The 21,663-nt window shown below is 35.6% G+C and overlaps 1 protein-coding gene across 2 annotated transcripts in view; it reads right to left on the bottom strand.

Moving 5' to 3' along the window:
* Positions 1–21,663, bottom strand: part of LOC140801675 (uncharacterized) — a 73,837-nt gene that overhangs the window by 44,888 nt on the left and 7,286 nt on the right. For both annotated transcript variants that reach the window (XM_073156897.1, XM_073156898.1), the window contains 23 exons: positions 20,906–20,959; positions 19,520–19,623; positions 19,314–19,431; positions 16,397–16,498; positions 16,090–16,284; positions 15,824–15,981; positions 15,379–15,537; positions 15,155–15,247; positions 14,460–14,805; positions 14,243–14,356; positions 12,365–12,460; positions 12,149–12,216; positions 9,927–10,047; positions 9,639–9,854; positions 9,212–9,439; positions 8,955–9,064; positions 8,701–8,797; positions 5,569–5,667; positions 5,333–5,473; positions 3,637–3,702; positions 1,834–2,316; positions 1,335–1,658; positions 579–710 (listed from right to left, as the gene is read on the bottom strand). In XM_073156897.1, coding sequence (XP_073012998.1) covers positions 579–710; positions 1,335–1,658; positions 1,834–2,316; positions 3,637–3,702; positions 5,333–5,473; positions 5,569–5,667; positions 8,701–8,797; positions 8,955–9,064; positions 9,212–9,439; positions 9,639–9,854; positions 9,927–10,047; positions 12,149–12,216; positions 12,365–12,460; positions 14,243–14,356; positions 14,460–14,805; positions 15,155–15,247; positions 15,379–15,537; positions 15,824–15,981; positions 16,090–16,284; positions 16,397–16,498; positions 19,314–19,431; positions 19,520–19,623; positions 20,906–20,959 — 3,624 coding nt within the window. The remainder of the gene's footprint in view (positions 1–578; positions 711–1,334; positions 1,659–1,833; positions 2,317–3,636; positions 3,703–5,332; positions 5,474–5,568; positions 5,668–8,700; positions 8,798–8,954; positions 9,065–9,211; positions 9,440–9,638; positions 9,855–9,926; positions 10,048–12,148; positions 12,217–12,364; positions 12,461–14,242; positions 14,357–14,459; positions 14,806–15,154; positions 15,248–15,378; positions 15,538–15,823; positions 15,982–16,089; positions 16,285–16,396; positions 16,499–19,313; positions 19,432–19,519; positions 19,624–20,905; positions 20,960–21,663) is intronic.

Here is a 21,663-nt window from a genome sequence, read left to right as displayed (position 1 = left end):
CATTACTTGTTTGAAGCAAATAAATACCATTCAACTATTAGATTTTACTAAATATTAGCTCATGTCTATGTAATAGGAAAACGGTGTCCTAATGAACAAGGCTCTGGCCAAGTGGGATTTTGAGAGGGTAGCCTTTCTCTCATTTCTGAGAAGGCTGTTTCTAATACTTAAACCCATGACCTCTCGATGGGAAGTGCTTACAGTAACACCAGGTGGCACTCTTTCTAAATATATTAATTATAAATGAGGGCATCATTTGGTGTAAGGGTGGGGCTTGCCAGTTATATCCAAGGTGTCATGGTTCAAGTCTTGGAAACTGATTCTTTAGAACTGATGGTAAGGCTATAAGCATTTGGTGGAAACCTCGTGCACTAGGAAGCCTGTTTATTTGATTCTATTACCAAAACAAGTTACAATCGCTACATATTTCATAACTCCACTATTATGAGTAAGTTAGATATAGAAGAACTAAACAATAACATGAGACCTCAACATTCTCACCTGTATTGGTATAAATGTATGATAAGTTGAAATATCTATTATTACTTCAATATAAAATGAGAAATAACAACATCCACCTTGATAAGTGATTCAAGTCCTTGGTTTCTTATATTGCAGAGCCAGCCCCAACGGTGATCTGGTCCAAGATATGAGTCACAAATTCTCATATTTCCCAGCATACCATCAATGGAAATAGAACTTGGGTGAACCTAGAGAAAAATATAATTCAACAAAAAGTTACATAATTGCAGAATGTATAATATAACCCTTTCCGCACAATAAGTACATTATCTAATATTCTGAATTCTAATATCAACAGTATACATGACATACATACCAGAATTAGCTGAATTTCCATAACTTCAGAAACAATCTGAATGATTTTTCCTGAATTCCATATGCCTGAATAGCTAAATTATAAGTGATATGTCCTAACTATTAGATTCAGCTTCATGAGTTTGAGGCTTTCAGCAATTCAGTTAGAATACAGGAATGTCATCTATCAACCTTAATACGAATATGACTTCCACAAAATTGTAAGACCACATAGAAGAGTTTTACAAGAAGAGTTTTACTAGCCATCACCTTTTGTACTCGTCAAGGAAATTACAGAATGATACAAGAATCCACAACCAAGGACAAAAAGCACCACATGTTAATTAATAAGTAGTCCATCAATATTATATTGATATCCTTCAACCACTTGAAAATTAACCAAAAGCAAATAGAAAAGGGATGAAAATTTCACTAGAGAAGAAAAGAAACATATATAGAAATATTCTTAAGTTTTTATTTATTTTAGTCTGTATAGGAACTTTACTGCCTCTTCTCACCTTCAGATCTAAGAGAAAACTTTCTTGCACGAACATTGCAAGTTCAGAGCCATCTTCTTTGTTAAGAAAAATGCAAACACAGTCAATATCCATTCTCAAGTTAAAAACAACACGGCCTTTCCCATAACCAAGCAAGCCTTTCACTAAAGCACGACCATTTTCTTCTTTCTTCTCTGTGCTACTAGCATTAGGTGTTGAGGATACAAGAATGCTTCCTCTGCTATCTCCTGAATTTACCAAGCTCAGATCCAAGCCAAAATCAATCAGCGCCACAATAGTGGGCCTGTTGCAATAAAACTCCAGTGCAGACATGCGGATGCTCATCTGAAAGAAACAAATACGAAAGAGTAGCTTAGCATATGAGCTGAGAAGCTAGGGGACCTAAAAATACATGAACATAAAGAAACTAAATGTCCTGCAGACCCTGGAAACTTACAAGAGGGACAATCACATTTAAGAAACCTATCACTGGAAGTAGCTAGATCAGTACTTCAGTTACCTGTGAATCAACGCCATCATATAAAGGCGAATCTGGACTTCTAGTCAGGAAAGAAACGGCTACAAAATCAGCAATACTATTGTCTCGTGCCTCATAGAATATATCAGCAGGCTTCCCTTTGACCTGATCTCTGTCACTATTTAAAGAATTAGACTGACCAACAAAAGCATAGTCCTCACATGCATCAGGACTACACATCATGTTACATATCATGTCAATGTTTTGTGGATAGAAGCCTTGATCAGAAGTAGACATAAAATCAGGTAATGCGTCCTTAAAACAATCATCTTCTTCCACAGAAAATGTGCTCAGATCCTTCTCTAGATCGAGAGTTGAACCACTAGGTTTCACTGTCTCATTCATCACAGAAAATGCTAGATATTGTGGAGACATCGACTGACGACCTTGAAGTTCATCTTTGATCTTCAAAGAGTGCAGCTTCGTTTTCACAGAAAGACCACCAGCAGATTGAACAAGATGTACCTACAAAACAAGACTATCTCTTAATTCAGCAGGAAGACAAATAAGGAGAATAAGAAGAGAAATTCCAGAATAAACTAAGTAAGAGTGTTTAAATCAGGCTCAGAAACTAAAGTTATGAAAATCCATAAAGCTAATTCAAATGAATGATGACTAATAGAGAAAATAATCATAAGTTGATTCTAATTACACTTGACTAAAATATGACACCAGAGACCTGAAATCTGAATTGATATCTACAATAGTCATGATTCCTGTGCTCTGGGAAGCCTTACTTTTTTGCACTTCCCCTAGTCTATTCACTCGATTCTCCAGCCGCATCATCTTCTAAGCATAGCTGCACCATAATGCATAGCATATATGTAGCAGCTAGGCAAAAGGAAATCAAGTATGGAGAACTTGTCCTGAGACTAACCATATAAACAATTAATGTGATAACTCTTTGTTCCTCATCTTCTTGATAATCATTGTGAGCAATCACACAATGAAGTTCTCCAAGTTCCGTTATTCTTGCAATGGTAAAAGAGGCTTTTAAAGAGGGTCTATCGATAGTCAATAGGTAAGAATCACTCTAAGCTTCACTCAATTCAAAGGGAGTGAAAGTTTCTAGACTTCCTTATGTAATGCAGCAGGCCAATTAGTAAGGACAAATTAACACAGAAAGAAACAGGAAAAAAGAGGAAGGTATATATAAAATTTTCTACAAACTTTGATAGTTACAGTAAGGATTTCTACATTTGTATAAATGAATCAATTGGATACACCAATATAGGAGAAAGGAGAGAAGCATAGTGTCTTGGCACATAATGTGCAGGCATGCTAGCGGCACAAAACAACTTCGACATGTTTTTAGCAGATCCAAGCAGGAAGATTATTAGAAAAAGATAGAAAAGCATAGACGAGACCAGGACAGTCTCTGACTGAGTAAGAAGGGAAGAGAAAATAGAAGGGGATGGTCAACATACACTTTCATAATCCAATCTCATTAAGGTGAGACTTGAGAGAATATGTGAAGATGGGTAAGATGGCCATGGATGGAGGAGGAGGGGGCGGAGAGGGAGAGTTAGGAAAGAAAGAGAAGTCCACAAACCCAAACCTATTCGTAAATACATTGAAAATTTGATGCCGTTACTAGATGTGTAGTTCTTTATTAAAAGAATATTAAATTTAAAAAGGAAAGGTCTATAGAGTATTGTGCAATTATATTTGTTGTCTGTCTTTTTAATGAATTATTTTTTCATTTGACTGCATATCACCCATCTGGAATATCACTAAGTTTAGGCAGTACAATTTGTCCAGAAGGATCAATGCTAGCAAGCTAACCTTCCCTCCACCACCAAGAAGCTCTAAAATTAGCTCCTCTTCAGCATTGCTACTCTTCCTATCCACCTGAAAGTTATCAAGTACATTTTCAATGTTAATAGCCAAACCAGTTGTATAGTAGTACTAACCAACAAATGATGCAATCAACAATAACAAGTGTCATAACCAGGAAAAAAAAACATAGGTTGCGTGCATTCTCATAAACACCCCCCCCCGGCCCAAACTGTTAACGCACGAAAGAGGTGGTCGCGATTTTCTCAACTGAAACTATCAGCTTTCCAAGATCACCATAGAAAACCTATCTGTAAAAACCCTAACCTACCCTACTCCTCTCCCAACATTGTCATCTCTCTCTTTTCTTCTTCTATCGCCGAAGCTTTCGTTATCGGATTCCAACTGTAGGAGCATCGCTGGAGCAATCAGATTCTACCCCACGACTCACTCGTAACAACTTTTCCTCCCACCTAGATTAGAGATTTTAGCTTATCCACTTAGACCTCAAATGAATGGATTCACTCATTATTTTGTTCCACTTTGTGCTTTCACACTATCATGTTATCTTCGTGTAAATATATATGATATTACCTTTGTGCAAATATCTACGATGTTACCTTTGTGCAAATATCTATGATATTATCTCTGTGTAATATTAGCAAGTCATTTATATGCAATATATATCATGTTATCTTAAATTGTTATTCTTCATGCAAATAAATAATATAGCTAGCGAAACATAACTTATGACTAGTATGACTTAGAGAATAGTCTGCGTATAAACCGTTATGTGATTTTTCGTAGTGATTCAAATCTACCTAGAAATCCATGGAACAGACCTATTTTAATCTTACGATGACTCTAATCACTTTCCCCAAGTAATGGAAGAAAGAGGATGTGTTTCTCACATAGTGACACTTCCTAGTAACCCTAACTAGATCAGTTACAAAGAAAAAACTCGAGCGTCATCTCGAGATGACTTTCGATGTGGATCCACGGAACAAACCAAAATGAGAAATATGACATTTATTTGACATTAAGAAGTTCCGCAAAATTTAAAAAAAAAATTCCGCATAATGATTTCTTAAGCATGGTATCAATTTATTATCCGTATTATTACTACTTATGCCTTATTATTCTGGTTATAAGCATGCTTAGTTTTATCTATTTATTATAAATTGTAGAGCCTTAGACTCTTGAAATCATGCTTTCGGTGATAGATTCCACCAACTAAGCTATAATTGTTGGTTCATAAAATCACTCATAACATTTTAGATGATGGTCATCGTGGCGACTAAGAGAAGTACACACCGGGACTCTACCTTCACTTGGTATTTGGTCTTTTAATTTTAGTTGTATTAGTTGTTTATGTTTTCATTTGAACATTACTTGTTTCTTTAGTTTTTTACTTTTATTAGTTATCAAATTTGGAATATGTTCTTGCCCCCTTTGGAGTTTTATTTATTATTGACTTGGAGTCAATAGTTCATATTGAATTCTTTGATATTTTATGGATTTGAAAAATTTATTGTTAAAGCTCCATGTATCTCAAGTCTATTGGCTATATGGCCGGTCATAATTTCAAATTTGGGCCATGACAACAAAAGAACAACTACCCCTCTTCCATTGATCCCATGAATTTCATATTAAACACTATGTGGATATATTCACAAGGTACCGAAAGGAATCAAAATCATCTTACCTTCCCATATATAGACAACTTTGCTTCCACAAGTGTACCATTGATAACAAGGTCTACTGCCGCCAAATTGCTAAGGCGTTGCCCACTATATTCTGATAAACTATTAACTGGTTCTCCAAGTATATTCATTGCAGGAGGAGCCTAAAACAGCACAACTGAATATAGTAAGTGAAATCAGGTAAAATTTTCAGATTTTTATCTTCAGATGTACATCATGAGAAAGAAGAATATAATACAGAAGCTCTATATGTCGCTTGCACGAGCTCTTTCAACCAAATAGTTTTTTCCTCCTCATTAGAGAATTCAACAATCAAAGTATTAGTTGATTCCAGAGCCTGTAAAAGGAATTAAATGATGTGGAATATAAGAAATAACTCAGATAAAGTGGCAACGCTAAATTGGAAATAAAATAGCAGAACTACAATACACTTTAAAAGAAATGGATACCCATACTAATGAATCAAAATTTTCAAAACAAAGTTCAGGTAAGGTACATTATTTTCTTAGAACATTTAGCTATTATTCAGCCAGTCAATCAACATAATATTATCCCTCAGATGAAAGCAGCTTTGGATATAGCTACATGCCGGCCAGGGAAAATAAGTAGGTTTGGTCTTTAGTGAAGCCAATGTTGGATTGCTTTTGAAATCTGGAGATGCACCATTCAAAATTGGAACCGTAGAAAGTTACTAGAATCACAAGTGTCACCCCATTAGATCAAGATAAAATAATTAGGTTAACTCATGTGTTCAAAACAAGCCTTATATCAAGTAAATATGATTGTAACTTCATGATCACGTCCAGTTCTGACCTAAGAGGAACTATCAAGAAAGAAATGTTCAGTACAAATAAAGGACAATTGAAATACATAGAGAAGTTACAATGATACTTTATTTCCATACAAACAGATAGATAGCTATAAAAGTTATGCAAACAATTCCTCATGAAACTGCAGTATTAATTCTTGGAAATAGTATCGAAGAGAAATTAGGGGAAAGTAGAATTAAAGAATATAAAGTATAAACAAGATGAATGAGAATTGCACTTGACCAAGGATGGCTGTGCCAGTAGAGGCATGGCACTTGGCACAGGGTGTGCTAGTGGCATCCCACCGTGCTGAGCCGTGCTGACCGACATGGGGGCGTGCCGACCAGCACGTGTGTCGTGCCGACCAGCACGTGTGTCGTGCCGATCCGTGCCAGTCCGGCGTGCCGATCCGTGCTAGTCCGGCACGGCCACGTGCCATCTGGCACAGCCTCATGCCGATCATGTACCAATATAGAGACATTTTTTCTTAAATTTTATTTTTATCAAATCAACTTTACTTATTTTCTTAACAAACATGATATGACATGTGAAACCTATTTTTTTTAACTTTTTTTATTTTCATCAATTAACTTTTGTCATTTGTCATTTTTGAAATGACAACTTATTTGTCATTTTTAAAATTGGAATGACAATTCATTTGCCAAACCTAGACAACCACAAAACCGAATTTGTTAGAGACAGAAGAAAGAAAAGAGATCTATCTCAAGCTTAATATGATTACAGTCAAATGAGGGAAAGACTTGAGTCTATAGGTAGCAGAACATCAGGAGAAGTGCGCCCACAGGATGATATAAGTTCATCATCATTACCATCATATCAATCACACCCACCAAAGCTACAACACCCTTATTATACTCCATAACCACAATCTGCATATGCTTATGGTGTGCCTGTGCTTGTGCCGGTGCCGGTTGTTCACATGCATATTCAATATTCATATCATATCATCGAAGAATTATAAAATTCTTATTTGTATGAAGACTATGTGAGATGTTATAACGAGCAATATTATCAGTTGATGAGTTTTGAAAAATATCGATAGTATTTAACGCAACATTCCGATGTTATTCTTGTACCAGCAAATAAAGTCTTTAATCCTCCTCACCATTCTACGTTCAACTAGATATTAGTTTTAATTATTGAACTATTATCAATTATATATTGAATGATCAATTATGTTTTGAATGTTATTATGTGTTCAATTATATTATGGAGTATTCAATCATATTATGGAGTGTTTAATCATTAATATTAAGTTTAATGAATGTATTCAATCATATTATGTGTTGAATAATATTTATATTCAACTGTTATTTTATCTTTAATAAAATAGGTTATTTACAAAAATAATCTAAAGATAAAATATTGTAATGTAGATTTTAAATTCTAATACATATATTTAAACAAAAAATCAAAGATTGACATACCAATGTGTGCCATCGGCATGCCCCGTGCCGACTGGCACGTGCCGTGCTGATGGTGGCACAGCACGGCACGTGCCACTGGCACGGCCATCACTGCACTTGACAGACTAGAAGCAGCAATTTCTGAATATTGGCTAATGCATGAATAGTCATGCCAGTCGACATGGTCAGCACCAATTGATATGTAACACGCCAGTGAGTTAGCGACACTGATACAGGGGCAGTATCTCAATACTCCTTCACGGCCACTTGTTGATGTGTGCCACTAGAATTGAGCATATCTTATTTTTACAAAACTTAATTTAAGGTCATTTTCATCCTTTTTGATACCTTTTTGCATTTTTGTACTTGATCTACATAAATTATACTTCAAATCTTGAAAATCAAAGGGAAATTTTGGTTTTCGTTTAGTGATTTTCCCAAAGCCCCTAACAAAGAGTATCTGAAGAAAAATGAGGCAATGCAAGATATTGGAATCTAATTGCATATGTTATACTAATATATAGTGTTGAAGCCTTGAAGGATTATAATTTAGCTCTTAAAACCTATTTTAAGGCCCTAGAAAGTCTTAGAGATTATTTTTTGGCATATCTAGACTATTCAATGTGTCATCAGCATACTAATTCAGCATGGCATGTGTCAGCAATACATACTGTGCTGAGCCAAGGTGCGCATGTCATGTGTACACAGCAATTATTGTTATAGGTATGAAAATAGATTAAATATTCCATATAGGCAGGAATGTCAAAAAATGGCATGCCTTGTTACTAAAACAGAGAAAGGAACTTTATAAGTTAATTATATTATTAAATTGATACCATAGCTAGAGCAGAACAGATAACAAAAGGAAACAAAACACAAGCAGGTTCTTCAAATTAGGTTGAAGTCCTAATATTTCAAGGTGATTGCAGGAGCATTCTTAAAAAGAATAAAATGCAAGAAAATAAAATATGTTTTCTCCAAAAGGAGTTCCGTTTCCTTTTAAAATAAAAGGAACACAAAGAACTCATCTTGAAAATTGTACAGAAAGAAAGCAGTCAAAAAGGAAGCACAATATGTGACCAAAAATAAGTATATCAAAATTTGCTAAATGCAAGACAGTGCAACATGATGTACCTTCTGAATATCAACACCCCTAGAACACACGGCTACAGCATAGAGAGAACCACCAACACTTGTAGATGGAATTTCAATCACTTGTCGACCAGCCATGCTGCAAGACTCACAAAAAGTGTTCAAGACGAAATGGTCAGAGACGAACACCAGCACAGTCACAGAAGACTATGCAGCAGCTGTTCCACTTCTTGCTAGACGATAAGAGACACTGCTATAATTTGAGAACGGAAAATGACAAAAATTTTACACCATACCTGCAAAATCTTTGATAGTTCCGAGAAAATTCAGACTCCAAAACATAAAGATATAACCCAGATAAGACAAGATAACAAGGATGCCACTCAGCCAAAGAATTGCCAAGCCCCTTGAACCAGTAGAAAATTATATAAACAAGTGGCCAAAAAGTAAAAGTAAAATTAAAAGTTCCCATAGTATGGCATAGATACACAAATAACAAAAAAGGAATAGTAACATCTAGAATATACATACTATGGGTTGTATGCATACATACCGTCCAGACCAAAATCCTAGCATCAGTAGCTCGATCAGCAGGATACCAAGGTATATGACCAGCTAGGGGATATTCATTGCAATCCAGATTGCTGCTCTCACTCGAGCCATAGAATATATCTAGCAGTTCCATAATCTTACAATATCTTTCTGGTGAAAAGTGAATAGCAAGATTGGGCACTTGTACAGAAACTCGAGTTGATGGGTAACTTGGATGAGGAACTTTCATCTTCAAAAATAGTACAAAAGGCAAATTATAACATATCAGCGGAATATTTTAAAGATTTTTCAAGCAGAAAAATATAAGTCCTCCACAAGTTAATAACTATTATCAAGTTTGAGCATGGTTACATTTCCATGTCATATAAAGAGCAAGCTCACTTACTGCCATTAGTCAAAATTGACATCAAAGGAAGAAACTGATTTACCTGGTCAACTATAACAGACATTCCACAGCGATCAAGAAGAGAGTAGAAATAATCAACATCTTCTAAAGTGGGAGAAAGTATTGTTTGGCAGTCATAGTTTGCCACTGCACTGCATTTGTCATTGGGAACATCATCAACAAAAATAGCAGCCATGTCTCTCCCTGATATATAAAAGCGAGAATATAGACTCTGTCTGTCCTCATCTCGTGAACCATCCTGCAGTTATATGCTTTGCTTTATAGCAACTACCACAAAATAGTCACCCAAAGTTCAAAAGACACAACTTACTCTGGTGCGTAAAGTAAAATGGCCAAAATCCAGAAGAAAGTGGCTTTTTTTCAATGAAGATATATTGGTACGCAAAGGAATCCTGACTTTTGGAGCATCAAGATCAAAATCAAGTCCAAATCTGAAAATCAAGAAAAAGGAAGAAGAAATAATCAATTAAGTATTGTATCTCTTAGCACTATACTAGTATAACTCTATTGATAATTTTGATAGCATCAAATAATCTTATAGGCCAATATCAGTGCATATGCCACCATACAAGCCTTTTCCCACCAATATGGTAGTGGCTAGAGAACAACTCAAAGATGAAAAGGCTATAGAATTGATTGTGATCAGGTGTCAATCTGACAAAAACCTCTAAAAGCTTGTAATAACATTTTAAAGGCTAGTTGGCAAGTAGAATAGTCTATCTAATTTTGGCAGTTTAGGCTCATGCAAACCTAGAGCACTCCAAAAAGAAGACGTTAAACGGGAATAGTCTAGAGACTCTAGGCAATGGAGAAAGATGAGAGATCTAAATAAATTAGGAAACTGTTTTTGATTCTGTGGTCTAGAAAATAGTAAAAGAAATACAAAATGGCAGCAAAAACATATCTTACATGAACCTTCAACTTTCAAGTATTTAATTGAACCTAAGATCTCCATGAGATAGTCCACGATGTTCCAGGTAATTTTATCTTAAGAACCAACTATTCAGGAGAGAGACAGACATAGACATAAAAAATACACTGACAAAGAAAAGCATACCTACTTATACAAGAAAAATATCCACACCCTCCCCCACCCACCGGTTAACCAAAACAAACAAAAAGAACGAAAATGAAGGGGAAAAAAGAGCACATCACCCACACTTCCATCCCATATAGAGGCAAAAAAAATGAGGGAAAGGGAGAGAACATGTCCAGAAGAGATGTTATAGAAAGGGATATTACTGTATGTATAACAAATATTACTGCTTGTGTAACAACACAATCACCATGGATTTCAACATTGGGTATGACAAGATACATAAATAAACAGACCAACATGTGAAATATTCATCCTTACAAAATGATGCAAAGCCTATAGTTGAAATTTTTCCTGCACTAAAGAATACTCTGATTCTGTTCAGCCACCATTATTGTAACACCTGGAAAAAAAAAAAAAAAAAAAAACCTGCTCGGCGCGTGCGTCACAGAGCCTGCCACCACCATCACCCGCCGTCCTTCTCCTTTCTTCTTCTTCCTCTTCCCTTGCCATGCACGCCACCCTCCCCACCTCCATTAATCCCCTTCTCCCCCTCCCACCGCACCATCCCTCCTCCCCCCCCCTCCCTCCTCCCCCCCGGTAAACATTTTCTTTTGTTATTGTCATTGATTCTCTTTCTTCCCGGTACTCACCCCTCTCAACCGCGTGGCTACGTCGCCGGCGCCGTCAATTGGCGATAGTCACCGCGCCTCTCTCCCTCCCCTCGATTTCCTCCTCTCCTTTTCCTTCCCTTCCCTCCGGTCATGTGCTTTGTGAAATCCTATTACTGACAAGTCATGTGATGCACCGCGTGGGGGGATTTACCCACGCGGTTTACACGTGTATTTAGAGGTTTGGGTGTTTTAATTATGATGCATGCAGGTGTCACAATCTACTGATCACAGTGACAACAACCAAATGCTCAAAAAGATCAACCAAGAGCCATTGAAAAAACTGACAAGTAGCAACCGGCAACTAGGCTACTTTTCAATTACTTCACATATATCATTACACTTGGAAAAACAAAAGAGGACATTAATGAAAAGATGCACTCAGATATATGGGGTGCACCAATCCCAATTACAGAAAGGAATAGTATACTAGTAAATTGGATAAGAAACAAATAATATAAAGGTAACATCACATAAAGATTCCTCTTGTAGAGAAAAAAGCAATTCATGCATCTACTAGTAATTTCAACTAAAAGTTTGTTTTGTCGAACTAATTCTATATCTGAGTTAAAATCATCTTTATACCAAGAAGAAAGCAAGGAAAACACAAATCCTTATACCAAGATTAGAGAGTTAAAATCAGATTAAGTTGCCTGAGAAATATGATAGGCATTTTGAGAATAGTCATCTATGAATACAGAATATTTCTCAAGTCACAAGTTGTAGAAGGAAGTAGAATTTATATATATATATATATATATATATAATTATATATATATATAGATGTAGAGAGGGAGAGAGGGAGAGAGGGATCAAGTCAAGAACCTGCTTTGTTCTTCTAAAACAAACTGAATCTGTTCTTGAGCTCTACGAGTCACCTTCCCTAACTTGATCTGCTCACCAAAGAAAAGATTTAGTCAGCATAATTTGCAATAACCTGTAATTGCTGACATATAAATGTATGTTTCAAAATAAGAACGAACATCCGCAGAATCAGTCAATTGAAAAATAACAAGTTTAACTCAAAGCTAAAGTAATTACCTGTAGAGCTGTTGCAGTTTCTATTGCCACTGTAGGACTAACAGCATTACTCCTTTTCACAAACTCTAGAAATCGCTCATAGCTTTCCAGCAAAACCTACCAGACAAAAACAAATTAATAAAGTTTCTGAAATTCTGCACCATCCAAAGTTAGACGAGGAAAGTAGTAGAACTTTTATGTAGAAATGAAAATTTTCAAAAATGACCAAAATATGAAGTCTTCTATCCCAATATTTGATAAGGAGGAAAGTGGTAATTTTTGTGCATCTATGGGGTTAATGAAACAGTGTGGAGGGTAACATGCATGGGGTCATGTCTAATAGTTTGGAGAACAATTGAGACAATAAAGTTGAAGGACCTAATTGAATCATTGTATGACAATGTTAAAACATCAGTGAGGAAGTCTTTTACCTCTGAACAATTCTAATTTCAATCTTTCTATGGCTATCCACTAGGGCTCACTGACACAATAAATATAAATGCTACAAATATTAGATTTTACCAAGAAAAGGAAATTTTGGATAAGAAACAATTATAATAATTATATGAAGCATCCTAATCCATAAAATAGGAATGTAAAACTTCCCTCCGGGAGACCATATACCCTAGTTCTTACATAAAGTACTACAAAACATCAGGAAAAAGATAATATATCATTCAAAAGATTAAAAAGAAGGGCATAAGTCTTGCAACTTTTATAAATGACATTGGGCAGGAGTAAGGATGGTCATGCCAACAGGCACTTGCTATCCTAATAGGGTACTACACTGTGCCGAGGTGTGCCATCCTGTACAGATATGTGTCACTTCTTGTATCAAGCATATCACTCAATATGGGTAGGGTATCGGACAGCATGGCCTGGGTTCGTACAGTTGGTTCCAACTTCTGAGGAGAATTATGTAATAAACAAGGAAGGATTAGAATACAGAACATTAGTTCAAAGCACAACTGCTTGCTAAATTCTGGAAAAGTTTCTGAAAGGATGAAAGCATGAAAGAACAGGAAAGGCCTAAGTAAGGATATAGTTTATAATTATTGTACATCAAAACAATTCACAATGTACTGACATGTACAAAAGAAATTGTCTGTCAAGTATGTACAATCAGAAAATGAATGGCATGTAAATAAGAAAGTCAAAAGAAGTAAATAGAGGTATACTGAACAAATAAATTAGATTGTTGGTTATCCACATAAATATAAGTGGTAAATAATAATAAAGTGAAAGTAACAATAGTTAAGGAATTTTTGTAGATCATGCATTGTATGAAAATATTAAAGCACGTCTGATATACTTTGCCACTGGAAAACCAAAACAAGTTACAATGTTTTATGAAAAACTGCTGCTTGACTAAGCATGTCGGATCTCCAAGGGGTATAAACCCTAAATAATCTCATAATTGCATATGATGAGAACAGAATGCCAATATAAGAAAAGATTTATGACCTATGCTTTCTATGAACTTGGCCATCAGAAATGCTAACCGAGCTTTAAATGGCTCTAGAAGAAGCATCCTATTATCATGAACATGGCATGCCGATCAATAGAACATGGATCTTCTATGCATAGTTAGATAGATGCTAGAACTAAATAGATGTCCATACAAATTTGCTCGTGCATATTGTATACAACTTGTGAATGGAAATCTTCATTTATTACTAAATAATTTTCTTGCCTCTTTATCGTTAACAAGTGTTCTGTCTGGGAGTTGTGGCCTAAGCTTTACTACTAGCTATAATATTACCATCTAGTGTGGTGTCTGACTAAACCATCTTTCTCCCCATTGAGGAAATGAAAATTAAAAAAACTAGAACTAACTGTTCTTTTATCATTCAGAAGAAAATTCCTACATTTTCGTCATCACTGGCCTTAAAAAATTACCGTAACATGACAAGGAGATATCTTTGCCACAAGCCGCCAATCTATGTCCTCCCCAACAGGTGCATGTACAAAATTAGCATCTAATGCGTTAGTCTTTCTCTCACTGACAACACTCTGCAAGACATATTTGAACAGTTATTACCTATCACAATGAAGATATCAGAATAAGATCTCAAAAGGCAGAAAAGAAGTATGCTAATCTTTTAATCAAACTAACCTTTGCAAGCAAACCTTCAGGAGAGGATAAACCACAGTATCTCAATGACACATTGCAGTGGATGCTTCTATGGTATAGCTTAGTGGCAACATGAAGTTGTTCAAATCTACCACATAAAACCTCCGTTTGACAGATGTCAATGATCCGAGCAGCAGCTTGGCCAATTGATACATCTACAAGGAACTGAATCATGTTTTGAGAGTCCTTTCCAACAGGGGAAGTCACATCCTCATCAGGTTGATAACTCAACAATTTATTGATTGCCTGCCATTCTTCCTTGGTCAGCTTTTCCTCCTCAGCCAACTGAGGATCCCTATTTTGCTTGGGTTCATCCCCCGATGAGCGCCTGCAGAAAGAAAGAAGTATAAAATAGGAAGAGAAATAAAAGGAAGAAAAGTACATCTCATCAAGGACTGCCAGATCGACCAGCAGTATGAGCATGTGCAACATTGCTAACCATTCACTGTCAGGTTTGCTCTGTGCTGATACATGCCCACGCTAAAAGGGGCTCTGTATCCAAGTTTTTTCCAACTATGACAAGTGTTGGCAAAGCATGTCCTATTGGTTACCGGTCTAGCAATCCTTGGTTATCATATTATGATGAATACAAAGAATATCCACGTCACCAAGAAATGTAAAACAAATTAAACAAAAGGACAATGAGAAATGAATTCTTAGTGAGGAGTTCAACAGACCATCCAAAAGACCACCAGCTTCTTTTTAAGGCACTCTTCTGCTGCAATGCATCTTTTGATTTTACCGACTCAACCTTAGCATGTGCAAGTAACCTGCATAAAAAATCACAACTGGTAGTCAAAAGGGATGAAGATGACTAAACTTCAGAGGGAACTGCAGAACAGAAAGTCAAATATTGAACAATGAAAAGTAAGATGACAAGTCTAGAATAAGTAAATCCTACCTCCAAAGGATGATAACCTTTGAATCAAGAAGCCTCTCAATCTGCCTAATCTCAGAAACCTCATTATTTGATGGTTGTTGCAGTAATGTTGCATATAGATGAACATAGCGACGACGGAGCTGACAAAGATCCCTAATTCTTTCCCATGAGAACCAGTAGCTACATTAAATTATATTAAAAAAAACAAGATCAGTAATTTTCCAGGTCAGCAAAATTTATGATTATGTAATTCATATTATTCAACTAAACAATCTGCAATTTGAGAAACTGGCATAATAACAAAAATTCAAAATAAAAGTATTGCAAGAAAAGTAAAACTAAAACTCCTTCACACTTGGATAATCAAGTCAATGCGTAAAGCAGCAAGCATAAATTCAAGCAAACATCGTTTTAACATTTCAATCAGATGTTAGTCAAATGTTGTTCACAGTAGATAAACTCATACCACATCTTTTTTTGCTGCAATCCAGCCAGCATAGCGTAGCGCCACCATGCATTAGGATCTTCCACTACTGGTAGGACAGGCCTTAAGTGAGATACTTCAACATGTGTCTTATATCTCGAAAATGTTTCCAAAAGTTTTATGCCATCGTAGTACTGAGCCTGGTAAATCCAGGAGAGGGGACAAAAAGTACTGTTACTGCAAATATAGTTACAATTTTATAGACAAGGTCAGTCAGAAGAGCAAAAGATGCTTAAAATCCAAAGAACCTCAGTAATAGTTAAAGAAACATCACTAAGGATGAGTGAAGCTTTCTCAAAGGGAATCTCGGGATCCTGTCTTTCTTGCTTTCCAAGGCGATGGTATTTAAGGACTCCATTAATAGGGGAAACCAAGTATTTGCGATTCACTGCCCAAACTAACATTCCATCACCAGAATGTTCGTCAATTCCACCTTGGAATATCTACAAGCAGCAATGGAAAAACAAAATTATGAGGAACCAAAACATACAATGTAAAAGGAAAAGTACCACAGTAAAAAAAAAAATCTCAGAAAACAGAACAAAACCAGCATACCTCAGTCCATTCATTTGGAGTCAAATCTTCCCACTTCTTATCAAGCTTCCAAGGAAGGCTGTCAGAATCATGATAGGCTGCTAATCGCTGTAATTCCAAAGACTAGAACAAAGACGAAAGTTCTCATGAGATAGATATAAAACTAAAAACTACTACATTTCGGATTAATAAAGTTGGAGTAAAAGATATAGCAATCAGCTGATAACGCTTTGGACAGAATAAAACAAAATTAATAATCAAGCAATAAACCTCTAAATTTCTAATAGATATTTTGACTTTTATAAAAAAATTGCAACAGATGTAATCCTAGGAATAAAAACAAATAGGACAAGTTAGCCTAGGCAAGTATTATTCAACACTTCTGAACACTTTTTGTTACAACTGCACCCCTTCACTATGAAAATTGAAGATGCCCTTAAAGTGTTAACAAAAACCAAATGCTATTTTTATCCCTATCAATACTTGACAAGTTGACAGTAAGAGAGGTCACGATGATAAGATTTAGCTCATTTTCTTCAAACAATCTTGCCCGTTTCCTCCCATTTATCATTAGCCAATAGTCATGTCCTCCAAAAGCCCTCCTTCAAAATCTCTTCCTTCTACCATCCTCTTTCTTCCTCTTGGATACTCATTAGAAGCCATCTGCCAATAGTATACTAAGGAATCAATGATGCAGGGTCGATGCACAGAATGGCTCTCGCTAGACTCATGTACACATTGTAGGATAGTAGAAGAAGCTCCTAAAAGTGTTCTCCTTTAGCAGCTGTGATGTGGGCATCATCTTCAATTTGACTAAAATAAAGTTGCTTGAGTCCAATTTTGGTCTAATTGATCTAATTAGGCTCAACTTATTTTCACATTTAATTTGTTGAGTTAATTTTTAATTCAAATAATCAATTGAATTAGTCAATTGATAGATATGATAAGCCTATATGCGGGAGATGTCCGCATTGAGTTATTACCTAAATTGGATTAGTCAATTTAGGTAAGACATAATCAATTAGGATTCTATTAGGAAATGAATTCCTATTAGAATCTCAATCGATAGTTATGGTAAACTTATATGTGGGGGATGTCCACATTAATTTATTACCTAAATTGGGTTAGTCAATTTAAGTAAAATAATCAATTAGAGTCCTATTAGGAAATAAGTTCCTATTAGAATCAGCTAGAATCAAAGTTGTTAACCAATTTAAGGGTTATTGCATGAGAAACAAGGAAAAATTAGAATAAGATTTATTTGAAATCTCTTATTTTCTCTCCTGCAGTCTTCTTCTTCTTCTTCTTCTCTCTCTCTCTTTCTTTCTCTCCTTTTCTCTTACTCAGTCTTAAGATTCTTCTCTAATCTCTTCTACTTTCTCTCTAAACCTCTCTCCTTCTTCAATCTCTACTTTTTTATTGTTACTGCTGCTGTCCAAAAGATTCCAGTAGTGAAAGAGAATCTTTGGATGCCCGAACGTGAAGAGGACTTGGTTTCAAAGTAAAAGCACTATTATTCCATTTATTGGTAAACCTAAACTCTAAAGTCTTTCCGTACACCATATTTTAGGCTTTTTTACTATCAACGTACCTATTTGAGAGTTGAGGAAGCTACTACCTTATCTAAGTAGTTTTCTCTCCTTCTATCTGGTAGTGATCATTTTAATCAATTAACTTCTTATCAGTTATTGCTTACTATATTTACTTTAGTTACTTATTTGGGTCGATTGTTCTCCAAAACATTGCATTCATACTAGATTTGCATCAAGCTGGGAAGCATCAGCCATGCCATCAGTCCAGCTAGGGTCTTAAAAGTGTTCCATGGCATCTTTTAGATTGCACCTCCACAGATATTTCATCTCAGTATTGTGGCTCAAGAAACCAGCCAACAGTTTCTCCTAGACAGAGCTGGTGAAGGTAATTCATTATCTTATTCTATGTCTCTGTTCATCACCACCCCCACATCACCGACATAGTGAGGATAGTTGGCTTCACAACTATTAAATTGACCTTGCTAGTTGATGATGTTAAAAAATAGGGATCAAGAAGGCTCACTTGTAAGGAAGTAGTAGTTTAGAGATACGGGGAGAGAGAAGGGAGGGAATCATTGCTCATCTCCGCAGATGGCTCACCTGCATGGAGGGAAGAAGGAAGAAGGTAGTGCATGACAATTTGGGAGAAAAGGGTACCTTTTAAGTTTTAATTCCTCTTGATTGATTTAAGATGGAACTTTAGGGCTTCCATCCAGACTAGTAGTTTGGTCAGATGGGTCATACACAGGCAAGTCTGTGACACCAATGTTCTAAAAGGTGTTGCAGTTTGCGGGCGGTCAAGGGACTGCATAGTGCATATGCAATATGCAGACACATGCAACATGAGAATCCTTTTTAACAGCAAATGAATCAAAGCATGCATACTGGACAGAGGAACAGCCTTTTAGAATGAAAAAGAAAACACTCATTTTACAAGCTTCAGCACCTCTTCATTTTCCTTTCCAGTGCAAAATATCAACCTGCATCTGGAGTAATCTATCCATGCAGTATATAAATTGATCTACAAGTAAGAGTACAGAATCTCTTACAGAAAAAGGAGTCCTAGATCAAAAACAGAAGCAGAAGAAAATGAACTAAGCACCAGATAAAAAACTTTTTGATGAAAAGCATATAAAAGGCACTTGCTTTCTCCTCCTTATCTTTTATCTTTATTCTACTCTCAGTGAATCAGATTTTCAACTATTAAAAGGAAGACACAGGTAACAGGAAATAAAGAGCAACCACAAAAGGCACTCAATTGAACCCCTTCAAGGTTCAGGTTCAGCAACAGAAAAGTTCAAAAGAAGAAGAAATAGTGCAATACAATTGAGGAATTCAAAGAGTAAATAACATAGTAATTCAGATATTAAAGAACCATCTGCTAAAAACATGGAGACGATACTAACCTTTCGCAACCTATCTAGGGCTCCACTTGTGTCAAACGTTTCATTCCCATTCTCATCCATAGTGACAGCAGCAAGTTTTGATAAAGTGACCCCAGAACAAAATGGATGTCCTGGATTACTAGAAAATACAAAGAATAGTAGAAGAAAGTCATAGTATATGATGGATGATATTAGTAATTTATTGCAAGGCCAAGTTGCTGACGAACCTGATAGAATCCTCATATCTGATATGTACATTGCTAATAGTAACTTTAAGGTTTCCAATTATAGTTGCAATTAGAGAGCCCAACCATGAATTTCCAGAAGGAGCCTGTGTTCGGAATAGTGTCCAATCAAATGTCTGAAGCATTCAATGTCATTCTTATTCTGAAAATCACATTTGGTAAAGAAAATGAAGCATGAGACGGCCAATTCAAAAACTCACAAAGTGGCCCTCCTCTGTGCCACGTAACATGTGCTAATTTAAAAACCCATTTGGCACAAAATAGGCATGAGACGGCTAAGAAGAAGGACAAGAAAAAAAAAACGGAAGGAAAGATGAGAGAAAAACAGAAGAAAGACGGCTAAAAACCCATTTTTTTTTCTTATTTTCATCAATCATCAATAAATCATCTTTAGTTATTTTCTTAACAAACATGATATAACATGTGGAGCCTATTTTTTAACTTTTTTTTAATTTCATAAATTATCATCAATCAACTTTATATTATGTGTCGAATATTATTATATGGCCAATTATATTATGGAGTGTTCAATCATTAATATTAGTTTTAATAAATATATTCAATCATATTATGTGTTGAATAATATTTGTATTTGACTATTGCTTTATTTTTTAAAAATAAGTCATTTACAAAAATAATCTAAAAATAAAATACTATAATATAAGTTTCAATACATATATTTAAATTAAAAAAAATACTAGCATTTTGGTGCTAGATCAATAAAAAAATACTCTTTAAAATGTAGAAATCAAAGGAAAATTTTAATGTCCCCCAAAATTGTCTTGAATTTTAAAAAATCCGAAATTAATGTCAAATTAATTCAAATTCGGTCAAAATCGGTGAAAGTAAAAACATATTAAATCAACTCAATATGAGTTGATTTAACCCAAATGGTACAATTTTTAGCTAAAATTTCAGTGTAATTGGAAATTATTAGATAAAATAGGTCATTTATGCATTGAATCATAAATCTCCTTGACTACTGCTATATTTTTAACAAATTAAGTAACTTGTAATATTCTCAATGGAATAATAGACTCTAATATAGGTTCTAATATATATATATATGTATGTATGTATGTATGTATGTATGTATGTATAAACCCCTAAAATACATTTTAGAAGCATGCGGGTGCACATGCCACTAGATCTTTAAGGCGTGCCTAGACGTGCGAATATTCAGTGATTCAAGCATACCACAAACTCTGCTTAACAGTCAATTTTCATGGCAATCCTTGTGGCAAGCATACCACAAACTTTGCTTAACAGTCAACTTTCACTTAAAAAGGTCTTATAATCCATGGAATGGTGTAAAAGGAAAATGAGTAACTAGTTGCAAGGAAAATAAAATATGTTAACTGGTCATACAGGTCCTGCTTTCGAATTCCTATTTGTTGCTTCAAGGGTTGCTGTCTCGGCCTCCTGCATACACAAATAGTAGCAACATTCAGTGATTCAATATTTGAAGCACATGGAGAATGATTAATTGGCAGCAGTCATGTACACAGTAATTACGATGAACCCTACATTGACTAGAAAACAAACCGTAAGGACCTGAAAAGAAACTAGACAAATTTCTATACCTAAATAGAAAATGCAAATACAAATACTTTTTGAAGAAATAACCAGAGTCCCACCCCTTATCGCTGCTACATCCAGGTGTAGAAATGTAAAGTGTACCATCAGGCCAATGACGTAAATTGTGCCAATTTTGTGAGGATAAGTTCTAACATTTTTCCTGCCTTAAGTGTAACATAGGGTCTCAAGCATGCAAAAACCATCCTATGAAACACATCATGCAACAGTCAGCCAATGAGCACATCATCATGATGCAATAGGAATCCAGATCACAAAGAAAGCAGATCTCTTACACATCTTTGAACTGTGAGGAAATAACAGGCAAGCATTTTCTAGCCTGCCATACAAAAGAAAGTATGATATGCATTCAATCTTAATTAAGCCAGTATAATAATAATACAATCACTGGAAAAAAAAATCCAAATCATGCCCAACCAAAGTTAAAGGCCCCCATCAAGGAATCAGGAAATTACTACCACCAAGGAAACCCTACTGAAGTTCCACACGAAGTGTGACCGTAAGCTTGCATCATCACCCTGTCTCTCTGT

This window comes from Typha latifolia, chromosome 15, assembly GCF_019914945.1.
Source record: "Typha latifolia isolate L0001 chromosome 15, TyphaL0001v2, whole genome shotgun sequence".
In the NCBI taxonomy this organism is placed as follows: domain Eukaryota; kingdom Viridiplantae; phylum Streptophyta; class Magnoliopsida; order Poales; family Typhaceae; genus Typha; species Typha latifolia.
Note: the sequence above shows the minus strand (reverse complement) of the source record. Positions and strands in the feature narration are given on the sequence as shown.